Source organism: Aristolochia californica, unplaced genomic scaffold (genome assembly GCF_029961685.1).
Source record: "Aristolochia californica isolate CCGP_79_NKW_82.1479 unplaced genomic scaffold, dmAriCali1.0.hap1 SCAF_11, whole genome shotgun sequence".
Classification (NCBI taxonomy): domain Eukaryota; kingdom Viridiplantae; phylum Streptophyta; class Magnoliopsida; order Piperales; family Aristolochiaceae; genus Aristolochia; species Aristolochia californica.
In genome coordinates, this window is record NW_027181782.1 from 3,209,207 (window position 1) to 3,227,539 (window position 18,333).

The 18,333-nt window shown below is 33.5% G+C and overlaps 2 protein-coding genes across 2 annotated transcripts; one reads left to right on the forward strand and one right to left on the reverse strand.

The window, feature by feature from the left end:
* Positions 1-4,282: 4,282 nt before the first annotated feature.
* On the reverse strand, positions 4,283-6,369 carry LOC137944230 (alpha carbonic anhydrase 7-like). The gene is made up of 7 exons (XM_068789839.1): positions 6,197-6,369; positions 5,879-6,096; positions 5,677-5,783; positions 5,408-5,519; positions 5,150-5,311; positions 5,019-5,072; positions 4,283-4,745 (listed from the first exon to the last, which is right to left on the reverse strand). Exons 1-7 carry the CDS (start codon positions 6,288-6,290, stop codon positions 4,620-4,622), a joined length of 873 nt encoding a protein of 290 aa, XP_068645940.1. The 5' UTR covers positions 6,291-6,369; the 3' UTR covers positions 4,283-4,619.
* Positions 6,370-11,061: 4,692 nt separating this feature from the next.
* Positions 11,062-15,272, forward strand: LOC137944580 (uncharacterized). Its single transcript, XM_068790265.1, has 8 exons — positions 11,062-11,077; positions 11,283-11,358; positions 11,460-11,543; positions 13,738-13,789; positions 13,908-13,924; positions 14,150-14,399; positions 14,475-14,651; positions 15,015-15,272. Exons 1-8 carry the CDS (start codon positions 11,062-11,064, stop codon positions 15,270-15,272), a joined length of 930 nt encoding a protein of 309 aa, XP_068646366.1.
* The last annotated feature ends 3,061 nt before the right edge of the window (positions 15,273-18,333 follow it).

Genomic DNA, 18,333 nt, shown 5'->3' on the forward strand with positions numbered 1-18,333 from the left:
TCTCCGTTCTTTTGGAATTTAACCGTCATGATTAGAGGTAAGCGACTGTTCATGTTTCCGTTTACAGATTATGAATTTCATGATGTATTTATAAATTTATTTATGCTAACAAATCATGCTTTAGAAAGCCAAGTTGAATTAGTAGAATCTTAATTTGAGAAAAAAAAAAAGAAAAAAAAAGGTTGATGCATCAGTCATTTACTTGGACATTTTGACAATAAGAAAAGAGTACCAAAAACCAAATTAACCTTTGAAAAAGTTCAAGTTTATTTCCTTTCCCTTCTCCCTTCAAGAAGCTGTTGAAAACTGAAAATGATTTCTCATAAAAGAAAAATGTTCAAAAAATATGTATGTAGTCATAATCTAGTAGCTTCAAGTAGTCCAAAGATGAACAGAGAACAAAGTGCCAACTGCTAAAAGACAAAGGCAACAACATCATGCAACAACTATCTTCCCTAAGGTGGAAAATATCGGTTCATTCTACTGTAGAGAAGCACATCTCAGTGTCCAAAATTCTCCTCAACCCATCATTTAGTGACACTGAAATTGGCTTCATTTGGCCAATATGTTCACCCCACTCAATATTGTCTCATAATGGTGGAGTGCCCATAATCCATTTTTAATAGTTTTACCAGATCCCATCATCCTCACAGTCCTCCCCATAAATGGCCGAAAGCTGAACTTCTCTTTGCCCGCAGCTAACATTTCTCTCTCTCTCTCTCTCTTCTAATCCAATAAGCAGTATTCTTCTTGTTTGGGAATGAAGTTGGTGGCGCTTGCTTTGCTGTTCTTGATGGTAAGCCCTGCTTGGGCCAGTCGCAGAATGGTTATAGCCGGCAAAAGAGAACATGATGCCAGGGAGCAGTCAACGCTGGACTTGAACGAAGGAGAGACTGGAATGGAGAAAAGCCATGTTGAAGGATATTCTGAAAGCATTGTTAACAATCACCATAATATACCAAGACAGAATTGGAATAGCTCCCCAGGGCAGCACTCAGTGGGAGGAGATGGTGGTGATGGTGATGATGGTGGTAACTAGAATCACGTTTTGGTTCTGCTAAGAAAGTCTGGCTTTTATGGCTATTTTAGTATTTGCAGTATGTTGTTTGTTTGGTTTGTGTTAGATGTTGTCTAGTGAAAGTTTTCATGTAGTTGGGTCTAATGCATCGAGTCTGGTACAATCTCTCTATAGAGCTGTCTGGGTTCTTATAAGATTATCATGTTTGTCTTTACTCTCCTCTCTCTCTCTCTCTCTCTCTCTCTCTCTCTCTCTCTTCTCCTGCAAAAAAGAATGTAAAGTTTCCTGTATCTGTCCTTCCAAATGTTGCTTGAAAATTAGCTCAACACACATTGGGTAACGCAATGTTGCACTTTTAGTTAAAAAAATTTAGTGATTTCAATTAGGAAAGATAAAAAAATATTAAAAAGTTTATGAGGAGTTTGGAGAAAACTCATGGGCAGGTATGTCCACTAGCAAAAAGGAGTAGTTACTTGAACTTTGCATGAGGGATATGAGATAGGTACTTCTTGATAAGGGATAAGCATACTCCTTTCAGTTATCTGATAAAATCCCATTGGATTTATCCAATGTTGTATTTACTTTCTCATGTAAAACTTATTTTTTCTATTTTAAATTGTATAAATACCACTCTTAATCAATTGTAAAGGTGTAGTTCAGTTCAACATCTAATACTCCTTCCTTTGCATAGACTTAGGAGACGGGTATTTGCCCACTTTGGAGCAGCATGAGCACAAATTTTATGATAAGGGGTGTACCCAATCCAAAAGCTGCCCTCCCTTCTGTTTGCAGGAAAGCTCTTATTGATAGGGGGAGTTGGGTGCTCTCATATTCCTGTACTAGAAGAAAGGGTGAGGATCGAAATCTTACCATGTATTGCAAAAGAAATGGAGAGATAACATGCTTATTTCTTATGTTAGAATTCGATTTTTATTTTTTATGACCCAAAAGAAGGAGGAATAGACGACATAGAAACATCCAAGGTCAGGAAACAACTTCTAGGCAATTTTTATCATCAAGAAGGTACTATTAGCTATTGATTTGATCACATAATCCCCGGGAAATCGAATTTGTAATAGGACTTCAGAAATATAAAAGTAAACATGGAGCTGTTTTTATGATTAATTGTAGTATGGGGCTTATAATATGATTCAATTCAGAATTATATAAGTAATTATTGTTTTTATGAAATAGAATCGGGTTTTGGATGCAAAAAAGGACTAGTTTGGTTTGGCTTTTGTGCTTACTTGGCAGTTTGGTCAAGATATTAGAATGGGTTTATCTCCTAATGAGGGACGACTGTGATAGAGATGAAGATAAGAGTTGGATATAAAGATAAAGATAAGAGTTCGAGATAACTCCAACTCAAATTGTAAATACTGTATCAGCTATGACACATAGCCGAAGAGTTAATCTTTATAATCGTTAATGGGTCTCTATAAATCTCTATAAATATTTTATTCCTCATTAATGAAAATATGACAATTACTTTCCTCTTCCTCATCTTCTATAGACTGTTTGTTGTCAAAGCAAAACAAAACAATGAGAAAGCATTCCTCTTTTACAACCATTTAAAGAGGTAAAACTTTTATTTCATTCTAAAAACCACCCATCTGGTCCAATTTGGAAAAGAGAAAGAACTTGGATCATATTGCTTGAACCGACCAGCGAAGAATAATTTATGTTCTTCATGGTTCTGATAATCTTCCAAGAAACGGTTGTCCATACAACAAAATGAATCCATCTTTATTACTTTTCTGTGATCCTTCAAACGGTGAAGTCCTCGCGTAGTATTTGAATAAATACAAATCATTATATAATATAGAGTAGACTATAGTTATAAGTTTTCTTCTTGACCTTAGCAGATAATTTTCGGGTTAGTTAATCAAATCAATAAAAAATGGTTGTCTCTAGATGTTCATACCTGAGCCTCCAACCATCCACTCTCTTTGATTTCTATATAATTTGTGAAGGTTCCCATTCTACAAATTTGTTAAACTTATGTGGAGCTAATTAATTCTTGTTGCAGTTGCAAGGTTAGAGAGAATCATGAAGAAGCCAAACGCCCATTTCTTCATATGTGCTTTCTTTCTCTCTAGTTTTATTTATCCTTCCAAACTCAAGATTGGTGCAGGAAATATAGGTAATGAGAACAAAAATGTTCTTGGTATATCAGTTTTTCTCCTTTCTTTTTTCAGAAAACGAAAAAGGAATTTTATTGCACTGAAGACAGTGGAAGGGACCCTAATCAATGGGGTAGCTTCATGAAGTTCTTGGTATATCAGTTTTTCTCCTTTTTTTTTTCAGAAAACGAAAAAGGAATTTTATTGCACTGAAGACAGTGGAAGGGACCCTAATCAATGGGGTAGCTTCATGAAGAACGGAGAGATTGTGCAACAACAACTTGATCTTCAACTTTAAAATCATTTCATATATGCAAGTATTCTTATTTGGTGGAATATTTGAAAGGGATTTCACAAAAGATTAAAATTTAAGGATAAGTTTTCAAATCCAAGTATATACAAATATGTAGTTTGAGTAATATTAATTATACTCGGTAGAGTACATCAAACTAGTGAATATTACTCATTGAAATTACAAGTTCAGATTATTGCTCTTGGGTGTATTTTAAAATCAACCATTTTCCTAGTTTGAAAAATCAATTCCATCTTTTCGTTCTACATATATTTAAAATCTAGTCATTAAGGACTTTCTTGAGCTATTCGATTTCTTGAGTGGGTACTTAAGAACTAGAGTACCTACATGCTTGAACAAAGATTGTTAAATATGCCTTTTCAAAGGCAATTTATGTGAGTTATATTGTAAGCAAGTAAACCTTTCAAATTTGGTCAAATCTTGAGTAGGCAAGACCATATTTAATGTTAAAATAATTGAAAAAAATTGTTGAGGCTGATTTATAAAAGTAGCAAAGTTGTTGGGGTTGTAGTATAAAAGTAGAGAAGTTGTGGTAGTTGAAGTGTCGAGAATGAGAAGGTGAATTAGCTGTTAAAAATTTTGTGAAAGAAGTTGTTTGAATTAAGATGTAAATACTGAGAAGTTGTCGGGATTGCTATAGGATTTGGAAACTAGGATTGGCCGAAGAGTAGAAGTTGACAAGTGGCATCAATTATTATTAAGCTATAAGACCTTTGTGTAGGCCGGTGGTGTTGAAAATCCTTAGTGAGCAGCTTAAAATCCCTATGTGAATCTAAGCTTGTGTAGCTTAATGAGCTACTAAAAAATCCCTTTGTGGGTCTTGGCCGGTATGCCCAATCAGATTCCGTTTGTACTTATACTAATTAAAAACATAAATACACATACAAACATTAACCAAAAGAAGTTAAAATTAGTAGTAGAAGCTAACAAACTAGTCAATCCCTGCCCTTATGAACAGATCTCCTCTCCTCTGAGTCAAGAAACTCACAGAGAGGAGGGAGCCATCACCCTTCCTTTTTTCTCTACATTAAGATGCAGACTCAAAGCACATGGACTTCAGATTGACTCATTAACTTGATAAACATATTCATCCCACTCTAAGTTTATTCTATCCTTTTATGCCATTAAAACACCAAAGACTCCGAGGTGGTGGCAACAAGTGGCATTAAGATAAAAGGGACATGCTCGCTTCCGATTCCTCTTCTCTGTTCATCATTTCTATTTTCGGGCCATAGAACTGAATCATGCGCCCATTGATTGCCTGCAGTGGTCTTGCGTTATTTTCCGCATTCTGCATACAACAAAGCAAGCTTATTAAGACAAATTAACCAAATCAGACAGAATTTATCAAAGGCAGTTTTCAATGGCTTTAAATCTGCCAGTTTTCATCGATTAGCCTTCAATCACACGAAGAATATACAATGACCTTAAACCAAGTCTTTAGAAGAAGATCTACTCGTCTTCTCCACTTGATTAATAAAGAAAACTTTTTTATCCATATTAACTGGCAAATCCAAACTCATCCTGTATATGTGTGATCTTGTTGAGTGAGGAAGAGACTTACATCATCTACGGCCTTCCTCAATAATTTCACTTGTTTTCTTGATACAGTCCCCACCTGAAGGCATGAGTTTCGAGTTTAAACTCCGTTGCTGAATAAAGAAGGAGAGATGAATAGTGAAGATGAGATAATACCTCTTTTGTGACTGTCCAAACAACATTTTCAGTGCAGGGAGGGGTTGTGAGGGAGCCCATGTATCTGTAGTAGTTCTTGCTGGGCACTCCGATGTGTCTGGGATCCACCATCCCTACCACCTTCTCTTTTTTGTCTACGATGGAGCTTATACTCATCTCCAGCTGATAATAGATGAAGAAAAAAACACAAGTTTTGAAGATACAGAACAGATGAACGAGAGAAGAGAGAGAGAGAGAGAGAGAGAGAGAGAGAGAGACCTTAGACAGAAATGGATCCGGTTTACCAAATTTATACAGCTTTCCGACCACAGCCACGTTTGGTAATTGGGTGCCACTCCTTTGATGAACCATGTGAATCTCAAGATCGAACCTAAAGATTGCCAAAACATTTACTATTAGATGTGTTTTGCCATAGAGAAACCAGTCTGAAGCTCGATCAAAACCAGTTTATATATCAGCATGGAAAAGGGGATTTTCATTGAACAAAGACAAACACACCGATCCTCTAATGGATCTGAAAAGACTACCTTTGGCCATCGATGACGTGCTCAGAAGGTGTGTGCCAGTGACACTGTCTCAGCACAAACTCAGTTCCGTTGATATAGAGCGATCCTCCACCATTTACCCATTCCAACTGCATCAATTTATCCCATTCAAACCAAAACTTTATAAGAATAGTTCTAAAAAACAATAACAATATGAAGAAACATCTGCGGCAAGATCTTTTACCATTATATCATGGCCCCTATTCTTGATTGTCGCATTTGAGGGCCTGTAAAGCCTTTTCAATCTCCCTAAACTGGGAACAACTTCAACTCTCTCATACAGCAAATCAATTGGGGACTGCATCGTCCCATTCTTACACAAACTCCATTCTTCATGAAGTTCTCCCCAGTGTTCAGGTCCCCTTCCACTCCCTTCAATGTAATCAAACTCTTCCTCATTCTCTGCCCAATACAAGAAAACCAAATAAACCGACTGCATCAGATCATTAAAACATGGAATAGAACCAGCAGAACAGATTGTGTATAACTTTTCCTCCCATACCTATTTCTTGTGCGCTTGTTAAACTTGAATGACGAGCAAAGGCTAACAGAAACAGAAACACGAATAACTGGAGATGGGAGCTTTGGTTTCTCATGCTTCAACCCAAACGCACTTGCGATTACAACAAGAGAAGCTGGATTCTACAAATCTTGAGCAACCCAAGAGAAGCTGGATTCTACAAATCTTGAGCAAGTATTGAAGGGACTTTTGAGAGCTTATATAGAAATACTAGAAAATGTCAGGTTAATGGTGTGTAAAATGTGGTTCAATGAATTCTCGGTGGTCGCGTTTTCAAATTGCAGTTAGGTCAGAAATAAAAAAAGCAAAACCAGCCAACCATTTCATGCCGAGAATCAAAACACTTGCAGAAGAACTGAACGAGGCCTTGTCGTTTTGTACCGTAACGTTTCTCATTAAAATCACGTTTTGTCAGACAAACTAAGCCCTTTGTCAGAAAAACTAAGCCCTTTGTCGTTTTGTACTGTGACGCCACATCATCTTGTAATGAGCTTGTACAACTATCTTATGGGATGATCTTGTCCCAGACAACTAAGCCCTTTGTCATTTATGTTAAATTATATTTCATCCACGCTAAATTTATATTTTGTGTATATAGATACATCCACATCATCTCCGTCATCGGTGTGTCCATCCACATTGGCTCCGTCTACATCCTTACACACGAGGTGATCACGAGGCACGAGTAAGGGCTCCAGAGTTGATGAACTGGTTGCAGACCCCAATTGGTTTGAGTGGCACAAGAGGCTAGTGAACTAGTTGATGAGAGAGCCATTGTGCATTGGGTTCATGGATTTTGGTCTGGCTACATTAAGAGGTTGAAATTTTCTCAACCTCCTCTACCAAGGATGGACCGACCATCTTTGTCTCAGCCACCAACACATATAGAGGACAAGTTGTGGGTAATTAAAGAGGGGTTGCGGGCAACTATAGAGTAGCTATCTAAAACTCTGGAAGACTTGAGAAATGTAAATTGCCGTGCTGAACAACAAGAGAATAAATTGAAGAACTTAGAGGTACAGATGCCGATTCAAAGCCAACAACCACCGAATCCTTCCTCATATAAACTTAGTTATGTATTAATTTTGTATAATTTGTGTTTTTAATTTTGTAACACAATTTTGTATAATTTCATTAAAATTATATTTAATGAAATAATTGTTTAGTTATACCTTGTTTCTTTTATTTTATCTATTTTAATAAATCATTAAACATGGAATTAATAAAATTATTTTTCGAAAATTTATAGTTTATGCCATTGAAATTAAAATTCTCTGATAGAGATTTCTACAATAAGAAAATTTCTGACAACAAAATTAAAATTTGATGGCATAGATTTATGCAAAAGGATATTTCCATTAGCAAAATTTAAATTTAGTAGAAAATTTTATTTCAGCCAAAGAAGTTCTATTTCTACCAATGAATTTTAAATTTTGTTGGCAACATGAAAAGTAATTTTTATTTAAATTTCATTGGTACAGATCTATCCCAAAGAATTTTTCAATTTTGATTGGTGAAATCTTTGTTAGCAAATTTGAGATTTTTTTGGTAGAACCCTCTACCAATGAAATTTGCAAGCAGAACTTTCACTCGTAGAAGGTTTTGCCAACAAATTTAGAACTTTTACTAGCAAAAAAAATCACTTTCAGAAGTCAGATTTTTTGTAGTGAATGAAACTTGCTCGATCTTTTAATTTAAAATAAATTTATATATGCAAGTATTCTTATTTGGTGGAAATTTTGAATGGGGTATCACAAAATATTGAAATTTAAGGATAAGTTTTCAAATCCAAGTATATAAAAATATGTACTTTGAGTAATATTAATTATTCTTGGTAGAGTACATCGAACTAGTGAATATTACTCATTGAAATTACAAGTTTAGATTACTTTTCTTGGGTTGTATTTTAAAATCAACCATTACATTGAGTTGATTGGTATGTTTTCCTTGTTTGAAAAATCAATTCCATCTTTACATTTTGCATATATTTCAAATCTATTCGTAAAGGACTTTCTTGAGCTTTTGATTTCTTGAGTAGGTACTTAGGAACTAGACTACCATTTGCTTGAACATAGATTGTAAAATATACCTTTTGAAAGACAATTTATGTTGAGTTATATCGTAAGCAAGTAAACCTTCCAAATTTGGTCAAACCTTGGGTAGCCAGGACCATCTTTAATGTTTAATTAATTGAAAAAAGTTGTTGAGGTTGAGTTATGAAAGTTGCAAAGTTGTTGGGGTTGAAGTATAAAAGTTGAGCAGTTGTGATAGTTGAAGTTTTGAGATTGAGAAGGTGAATTAGCAGCTGAGAAGTTGTTGGGGTTCAACATATGCCCATATGATCAACTCTCCTCTACCAACTAAATTTTATTTCACATGAGATTGTTAAATTTTTTTAAAAATATTTTTTCATTGACAAAAGTCTTTTCCACCGAATTTTGATTTTCTCAGTTATGCCAAGGAAAATTTAAATTCGTTGCTAGAACCCTCTTCCAAAGGAAATTAGTCAGCAAAATTTTTTATGATAGAAGGTTCAGCCAAATGAAAATTTGACTTTTGGCCTGAGAAAAGGTTCATTGGCAGAAGTCTTTTTTATTGTTGTGAATGTTTCTTTATCATTACATTATGTTATAAATTGGAGAGAAGATGGAGCCCTTAACCTCCCTCTTATAATTTGATGTGGACATTTTCTCAAGCCCTATCTCTTCTCCCACATTCTCTCATTTGCTTCTCCTAAAATTTCACATGGTATTAGACATGGAGAATGAAAAGAATAGAAAAGAAAAAGGACATGAAAAGAGAAGACAAGATTTTTTTTTCCAGTTTTTATCTCTATTTTATTCATTTGCTCCAATTGCTTGTCAATTTTTCCTGTTGTTATTTCTATCCCTTAGTTATCTTTGTTTTGGTTAAGTGCAGTTTGTTGGATATTGTGTTTCTTTATTGTGCCAAGACTTGTTGCTAAAGTAGCTCTCATATTTCTCTTTTCAATTTGCCAAAAAAAAAAAAACCCACTTAACCTAATTGGATGATTGGAAGAAAAAGTCCAACAATCAACGCTTAAGTATCCTTAAGTAGTCTTGGACATCTTTTTTCTTAAGCAAAGTATTCATTGCAACTGTGTTGGAAAGAAGTCTCAATTGAAGTTATCTACAAAGAACTCTAAATGTTTTGTCGAAGGTTAGTCAGAATTGTGCAGGTAGAGTCTCAATTGAAGCTTTGTAGAATTCGTGTAAAACTTGGTAGCCTAGTTAGTTGTTTGCTTAAGGTTCATCTGTAGTCTATGTTCTATCATGGTATACCCAGCTGTCGGGTGTCTCTGACCAACATTGGGAGTGTGGGGTCCTCTTGAAAAGTTGAGGGGTTCCATTCTTTCATATGGGTCTTTGCATGGTCCTCTCATGTAGGTCAAGTTATGTTTTTGCAAGTGTTTGACTACCTGAATTCTACTAGTACCTCTCTTGTCAATGTTTGTTTATTTCATAACTTCAAATTAACAATGACACACCCATTACCCACAATAGCACTTTGTGATATGCCTTCTAAAAAAATTGAAGTGTGTACAAGTCTAATTTGATACTATATAAAGGATCCATCTAGCCAAAATTAATTAGTCTGACCTTCTTCCTTGATTTTAGTTTTTGTCACTTCAAGGGGCGATGACAAGTTAGGAAATCGGCAAAGGGTTGAGTTCTTGTCTCAATGCTTAGTAGATGTCGATTTTCTTATTTGTTGGAGTATGGAGTTTATTGTTTGGCTAGGTCTCTTTATGTCACGGTTCCCCAAATTTTGAGTTTGATAGGATTAACAATCTATCTAGACTGTACAAACTTGCTTATTATCTTATTTTTTAGTTTTATTGTAGTATATTTCTATCAAGAGGCTTAATTATGCCTTAACCAAATAAGCAACTAAACCTTACATTTTTAAACCAATCAAGACTTTAATAAACTAAAAACTCTTTTAATTTGGTATAAGTACCTAGTCTTTAAATATTAATTGTGAAGCAATATAAAGTCTTTAAATAATAGTTGCATCCCCAACATCTCTTCCTCTTCCCTCTCTCCTATGCTCATGAGACGCCTTTGATCCAAACTGCAATAACGATCTCGTCGTACCCAAATTACATCACTTCGTCTTCAACTAGAGCACCGGAAGCCACAAGCAGATCTACTTGCCCCTTGTCCATCCGACTCCTCTCCCATCGCCCCACGTCTTCGTTGCCTCCTTTCCGAGCCTGCATCTTCATCTTCCAGATATCCTCTTCTTGTTGCCAACACCGAAATTCTGTCAACGATCGTACTTCCTCCCGTCAATGTCCTCCAGACTTCCCGTCGACGATGCATCCCTCATTGCCCCGCCAGTCATTGATTTCTTGTCAAATCGCCAACCGCACAGTTGGTGACATCAACGAGCACTTTCTCTCCCCCATATCTCACACTATGGGCATGTCGTACCCCAGCCAAAGCAAACAAACCTTCCCGACCCTCGCCAAATTTGCAGCAATGTCGTTGTCATCACCACTCATCGACACTGAGCTCTTTTCTCTGTTTTTGAACATTTCCATTTTTGCCAACAACCTTCACCTCCATCGTTGTCGCTATCGCTATCAAACTTCGCTTCTATCACCGACGACCATCAACTCCATCGCCATCATCAAAGACTAGGAGCCAGCCAGTCACATTCCCCGTGTTGAGGTCCCTCAAAGGTTCAATGGGGATTTTGGCTTCCAATGGGGACGATTCTATTATAAGCTGAGGAACAGACAATATACTAGTGTTTTGACTATCCCCTTTTTGCTTTCTTTTATGCAATTTAGGTTGATTTTCTCATTTTTTGCATCATGAATGAGTGTCCTTGACTGTAGAATATAGGAATAAAGAATAACTCTCTCACTAGCAAGGTTGGTCGGGGATTTGAGTCTGCAATCTATATCTTCAGAAGTAAAATTTCCATGAATTTCACACAAATGTTTACATCTCAGAAGTCGGCCCTGTCTAATATTTGAAAATAATATGATTTTCTATTATACTTTGGGTTTCTAACTCTTGTTTTATGTGATCTTCAGGTATTCTTTTTGAAAAACTAGGAATAAATAAAGATTGTTTAGATAGTGAATTGGAACTCATGGCTGATGCTCAAGGGTTTGTGCTCTCTCTCTCTCAAAGTCCCAATTCCATTGACCAAAGTAGTGGATTTTTGCAGAAGAATTTGTACTTAATTAGTTTGTTTCTTACTAGTATAGCATGGAGGTTGGCTACAGGACATCAAGAAGAACTATTTTCAGCATATTGTGCCAAAGAGAAGGATATTTGTACAAATTGAGAAGGTAACTTGACATTGTTTAACTCTCTAGTCTCTTCTAGTAACAGAACTTGTTGTTTTCTAGCCTTCCTCTGCTAGTTTCTTGAGAAGGTTCATCACAATACGGAGAAATTTTGTTGATAAGGCAAGAAGCCCAAGAACCTATGAAGAAAAACTATCACTCATTATAGTTCTTTAACTCAATATGTTTTGAGATAAAAAAACAATTGACCATTCCAAATGATTCAAAATATAAAATGATTCAAAAATGATCCAAATGAATTTAAAACTTTATATCAAACAAGACTATTTCAAGTCTCAAAAGATATCTATTCCATCCAAACATCAAATAAATGTTATCTCCAACACCTACCTATTCACCCAAAAGTAAACATTTTTCCTCCTTACAAGGATCTATTAACATTAGACCAATAAAAAACATGATTTCTTTCTTGCAAGAAGCTTCTAAAATTAGATTTATCATTGCCCAAAAACAAGAGATTAATCACCCAAAATTATTTCCAAGAGTAATTGACAAAGAGAAAGAAACAAGACAAAAAAATTATATCTGTCAACAGTATAAAACCTTCGAATTCACTAACATCGTTAGTGCGTGCCCAATGAGATAAAAAAATTATTTTTTTAGGGTTTCTATTAATTGACTCTAATTTCTGTATTTAATTACAGCATTGATTTTTTGTAGTGATTTAGAGTTTAATTACTTTATTAATTTTTCCTGTAATTTACATTTTAATTTATTTATATCTATTAATGGGATTTATATCAATCATAGATAAATTGAACTTTGATTTAAATCTAAGATATTACTAAGTTTAGTTGAAACTTAATTGAATTGATCTCTTCATTTATTAATTTTCTATATTTTAGTTTATAAAGGTCTTTGCCATTGAATGTTATAATTTTTTTGATAAATTGAGCAGATTATTCAATAATGTTTATTTTGAATGTTGTATTTTATTTCTGTGATTTAAATGATGATTTTATTGTAGTGGATGATTTAATGGATAATCTATAGAAGTTAATTTCTGTTTTTAATTCAAATTTCCATTTTTTATATTTAGAGCCTAACCCCAAACCATAACCCTTAAGCCTAGAAAACTAAACCCTAAACCCTAAACCCTAAACCCTAATCCCAAAACCCTTAACCTAATCCTAAGCCCTAAACCCTAAACCTAAATTATAAGCCACAGGCCCTAAACCCAAACCCTTAACTCTAATCTTAAACCCTAAACCCTAATCTTAAACTCAATCCTAACCCTAACCATAACTCTATCCCTAACCCCTAAACCCTAAACCTTAACCCCTAACCCTAAAACCCAATCCTAACCCTATCTCTAACCTTAACCCCTAAAGCCTAAACTTTAACCCCTAAACCCAAAACCCTAAACCTTAACCCCTAACCCTAACCATAAGTCCTAAATCCTTTCTCTAAACCTTAATCTTCCTCCCACACTTTTTTTTCCCTTCTCTTCCTTCCTTCCCACTCTGCTTCCTTCCTTCCCCTCCTCTTTCTCCCCCCTCCTCTTCCTTCCTCCCAACTCTTTCTCCCCCCTCCTCTGCCTCCCCACTCCCCTTCCTTCCTCCCCCATCCTCTTTTTCCCCCTCCTCTTTTTCCCCCTCCTCTTTTTCCCCCTCCTGAGAGAATTGACATATCGCACTCCTTAGTAGTTGGCCAATTTAGATAACAAAGACATTTTCATTAGGATGACAATGGAAGAGCGGCATGATTGACTTTATTTTAACTACCGTAAATTGTAATCCTCGATGAATGATTGTATTGACTTTTTTTATGATGGTATTGACTTTGGGATATTTGTTCTTCATTAATTATGTTTTTATTAGTTATAACATTGTAAGACAAATGAAATTATTATTAATCTCATTATGTTTTTGAATACCTAATATGTGTTTTTGTGGATAAATATACGTTGGTAATTGTGGTTGTGCACGAATACATGTGGTTGTGGTTGCAGATATGGATGTGGTTGTGGTTAAGACATAGACGTGTTTGTGGTGAAGATAGGGATGTGTTTGTGTTTAGTTTTTTGCGTTGATACAGGTTGTGATTCAAATAACAATATGAATGTATTGGTTTAGAATCTATTTTTGCATTGATACAGGTTTTTTTGCGGTGATACAAGTTGTTTTTCAAATATTATTATGAATCTTTTGGTACAGGTTTTTTTATGTTGATATAGGTGTTTTTGTGTTAATACATGTCGTGTTTCAAATAACGATATGAATGTGTTGGTATAAGTTGTGTTTTTTTGTTGATACAAATTGTGTTTTTGTGGTTCAAACAATAGTAGTTAAGATAGTGATTTGTTTTTGTGTCTTTCCTTTCATTATTAAATTTGTACCTTTGAAGGTATTCACGGAAAATTTGTAAGTCGAAGAAAAAATTGGCATTATATATGTCTTTACCACAATTATGTTCTCTATGGCAAGATATTATCTATTTCATTGTAACAAGCTTGTTCAACGTTCTTATGGGATTGGTGGTCCACTATATTTGAAAAATATATTAGAAGAATCACCAGTTAAATTTCGAAAAATTTACAAGATGAATCCAAATGTCTTTCTCAAATAAACTAAGATTTTAAAGACTAGAGGATTCTTATCAGATACAAGGACCATCTCATTAGAAGAACAACTTGCATATTTTCTCTTTATTGTTCGTCAACAACAATCACACAGTGTCACATCAGAGGTGTTTGATAGATCGAATGAGACCATCAACAAATATTTTAATAAGGTGTTAGATGCTATTATCAAAATACATTCTGATTACATCAAACGGCCTTCGAGACATATTCACTCGAAGTTTTTGAACAATCCCTTGTATTATCCTTACTTTAAGGTAACAACAAAGTTATTTGATGAATAATTTTATGTTAATATAACATGTATGATGGTAACAATTTGTTTATTTTAGGATTGTATTGGGGTTATTAATGGAACTCATATCAAAGCTCACATCCCGCTTGATCAACAAGAAAGATTTTGGAACAAAAAGGGTTTTCTCTCACAGAATGTAATGGTAGCATGTACATTTGATATGCAATTCACTTATGTACTTACTGGATGGGAGGTATCAGCATCTGATTCACATGTACTGAAGTCAGCATTGATGAGATGAGATAAACTTAGTGTACCTGAAAGTAAATAATATTTTTCTATTTAGTATTTTTTATCTATTAATGTTTTCAATTGATTCATGTGGAATATATCTTCTATTTTAGGTAAATATTATTTAGTGGATGATGGTTATGCAAATCTTCCTGAATTTTTGGCTCCCTATCGAGGTACTCATTATCATTTGCAAGAATGTGGAGATAATTTTCCTAAAAATGATAGAGAATTGTTCAACCAAAGGCACTCATCCTTGAGGAAAATTATTCAATGTTCTTTTAGGGATTTAAAAGCTAGATTTGAAATCTTGAAAGGTGCTCCTCCATTTAATTTTGATATGCAGGTAAAAATTGTAATTGTTTGTTGTATTTTACATAATTATATACGCAAGAAGGATTACAAAGATATCTTTGAAAACGAAGTGGATGATTTAAGTGATAAGTCTGATGGAGAAGATGATGAGGGTGATGGTATAGATGATGATGAAGATAGTGATGATCTTGTAGATAATGATGACTATCGGAGGGAGCGTGTTGAACAATCCGAACGAGTATCATATTTTCGAGATATGTTGGCAACTCAAATGTGGCTTAGTTATTGATTATTGTATTTTAATGAATACGAACATTTAGGTTATATTTTATAGGTATTAACTTGATGTTTTTCATATTAAATATTTAAACTATGTTGTAGTTGTGTTGTACTCTTGTTACATGATTATGGATAGATTTTTTTATATTAAATATTTAAACATGTTGTTGTTTAAACATTTACTTTTATATTGTGAATTGTGCACTTTTACAAATCTATCAATTCATGATTAAGTATTTTTATAAATAAAATATTTTATCAACATAAATTACCGTCTATCAAATTGTTTTTATACTAAATATCCTATTTATTTATTTATATAAATTTATGACTTTCAATAATATATTTAATAACTAATTCAAGAGTGATAATGTAGATATTGTAAAAGTAAAGATTCTATCAAGCACCCAAAAATTATAGAAGTAAACATCTTTGTTTAGGTATTTTATTTTTATTTTTTATGTTTAACTAAATTAATAATTTTATTTTACTTTTAATTATTTTAAGAGTGATAATCGATATATTGTAAAAGTAAGAACTTCATCAAGTATCTAAACATTATAAAAATAAACATTTTTTTAAGTATTTTTTTTAAATTAACTAAATTAATTATTAAGTTTTATTTTTTTATTATTTTTTTAATTTGTATTAAACAAAAATTTATCTTATTTTATTAATCAAATGTCCTGTTTAATTATTCTGTAAATTTATTCATAAAAATAGTATATTAAACTACTAATTTAAGAGTGATAATTTAGATATTGTAACATTAAGAATTTGATTAAGTGTCTGGACATTATAAAAGTAATCATGTTTGTTTAGGTATATTATTTTAATATTTAATTTAATTAATATTTTATTTTAAATTTTAAATTATTTAACTTGAATTAAAATATCTTGATAAAGTTAAATTCTTCATAGTATTTTAGTAATAACTTTATTTTCCACTTTTTACTATATTTTCCATTGTGCACATTAACACAAGAAAGTATTTACAATGTATTTTCCATTAATCACACTAACATGAAAAAATAATTCACTTTCACTTTAAAAATGCACTAACCCCTCCAAACAATGAAAAATAAAAAGTAGATTACAAGAACAAATCCCCAGACAATATTCACTAACAACAGAAAAAAATGAAACAAAATGAAATTACAGCCACCTATTCAATCATAACACCTAAATGAAACTACTTCTAAAAGCTACTAAAATAGAGAAAACTATACCCATGTATTCAAAACAAAAGTGCATGCTAAAATCCTCCCATAATACTAAAATCAAAGCTCTATGTTTATCGAAACGAACTCCATCTAATCCCAAGGAAAAGTTAAAGGAGAACAACGAAGAAAACGAAAAATCAGAAGGGGCCTATGAGGGTAGGAAGGGAGACGACTCAGCTCTCGGGCTTACCTCTTTTTTCTTCTTCATCTTGTCTTCTCCTCCTCTGCCTTCCATTCTCTCTCTCTTGTTTTCCCCTTTCTCTCGAAGCTCCATGAAACATCTCAACTTCTCCCTTTTTTTTTTATAACTCTACCTCCCAAAATTACAACAACGTCCCTCCCTCACTCTCTTAGTCTACAAGTGTTATTAATGAGATGTAACATACTTAGCAGTTCCTCAAGGATAAGATTGGCATACATATTTTAACATTTAGAACTACTTTTGCCAACCCCTAATCCAAAACCTTAAACAGTCTTGTGCTTGTTTTAAAATTTGTTTGGGGACACTAATCTTCCATCTTAATTTGGCAAAAAGTAATTGAGACTATTTTTTGTGTTCGACACAGATCTTGAAAGAGCGTCAATCCAATTTCAGACATGAAGCGAATCATAGCTTTTGTAGTCTTTCTCCTAATTGGAAAAAAAAAGGATCACAAACCCAATTTCAAGCTTGATACCTATTGGAAGAGAAAATTACCTTTCCAGCCAACCATGTGGAAAAGTATCCGTGTTGAAGAGTATGAATGGAAGAGTCTTACATGACTCTAATAAAAAGAAGTCTCATAGAGCAACAATTAATATGGCAGAATCTTACAGGAGTCTCATGAGAGAAAGTCTTAAAGAAGTGCTTCAGTTAAAAATTGTTTTAGATATATTATTCTTCTATTTATGTTCAGTTTTTTAATTATTCTAAGACTTATCATTAAGTGTTAGACTTTGGGTGTAACTAGGACAAGGATAGTTTAACTATAATCGGATTTCACTTGTTTCCTCTATTATAAATAAAGGTTTGCAGTACTCAAATTACAATAAGTGAAGTATTTCCCTTTTTAAAAGAATTAGTATGGTATCAGAATAGGTTATGTGAGTTGACTCGATCAATTCACGGAAATAATGCGATCCTGTTATGATTTATCATCTCAAGTAGTATAGGTTCATATCCACATTTTTCTTCCTTTCTTGTCCCAATACTCATTGTTTCCTTGGCATTTGCACATCCATGTTAAACTTTTCATATTTTAAATTATATATTGACTGAAAGGTCTTTGAGACTACCTTCCAACTCAAAAATATTTTTAACAATCGGAGTTTTTTATAAAAAGAAACTAATATGTGAAACAACAAAAGTCAGAGAGGTTCGAGTAGTAGTAGAAAACTTCAATTTTTTAGGTATTTTATGCCATCAAGAATGAAACTATATACAAAAAATTATATGTCAAAAGAATTATACATAATTTTATGTTGTAACCTACAAAACCAATACTCAATCTGAAATTTCTAGAGGGAGATATCAAATTAGGAAGAGTGAATGGTCATGTTAACTAAAGAAGAAAGAGTATTCAGTTCAACTAGATTGTAGAGTCTGAACTCTATCAGATTCTTTCTCTCAAAGAAACTATATTTCTGAAGAAAAAATATACTTGAATGAAAGGTATTGAACTCTAGTCTTTGAAGGAATAACATTAATATCAATATGATCCATATGTAAAAAGATATTCTCATTGGAGTTAACAATGGTCACCTTAAAAAATGAAGCAAAACAAGCGATCATAACATAAATAGACATGTTCCTCCTTGACTAAATACATCTTTGTACCATCTTTACGAGAAGTCTTCTTATTTACCATG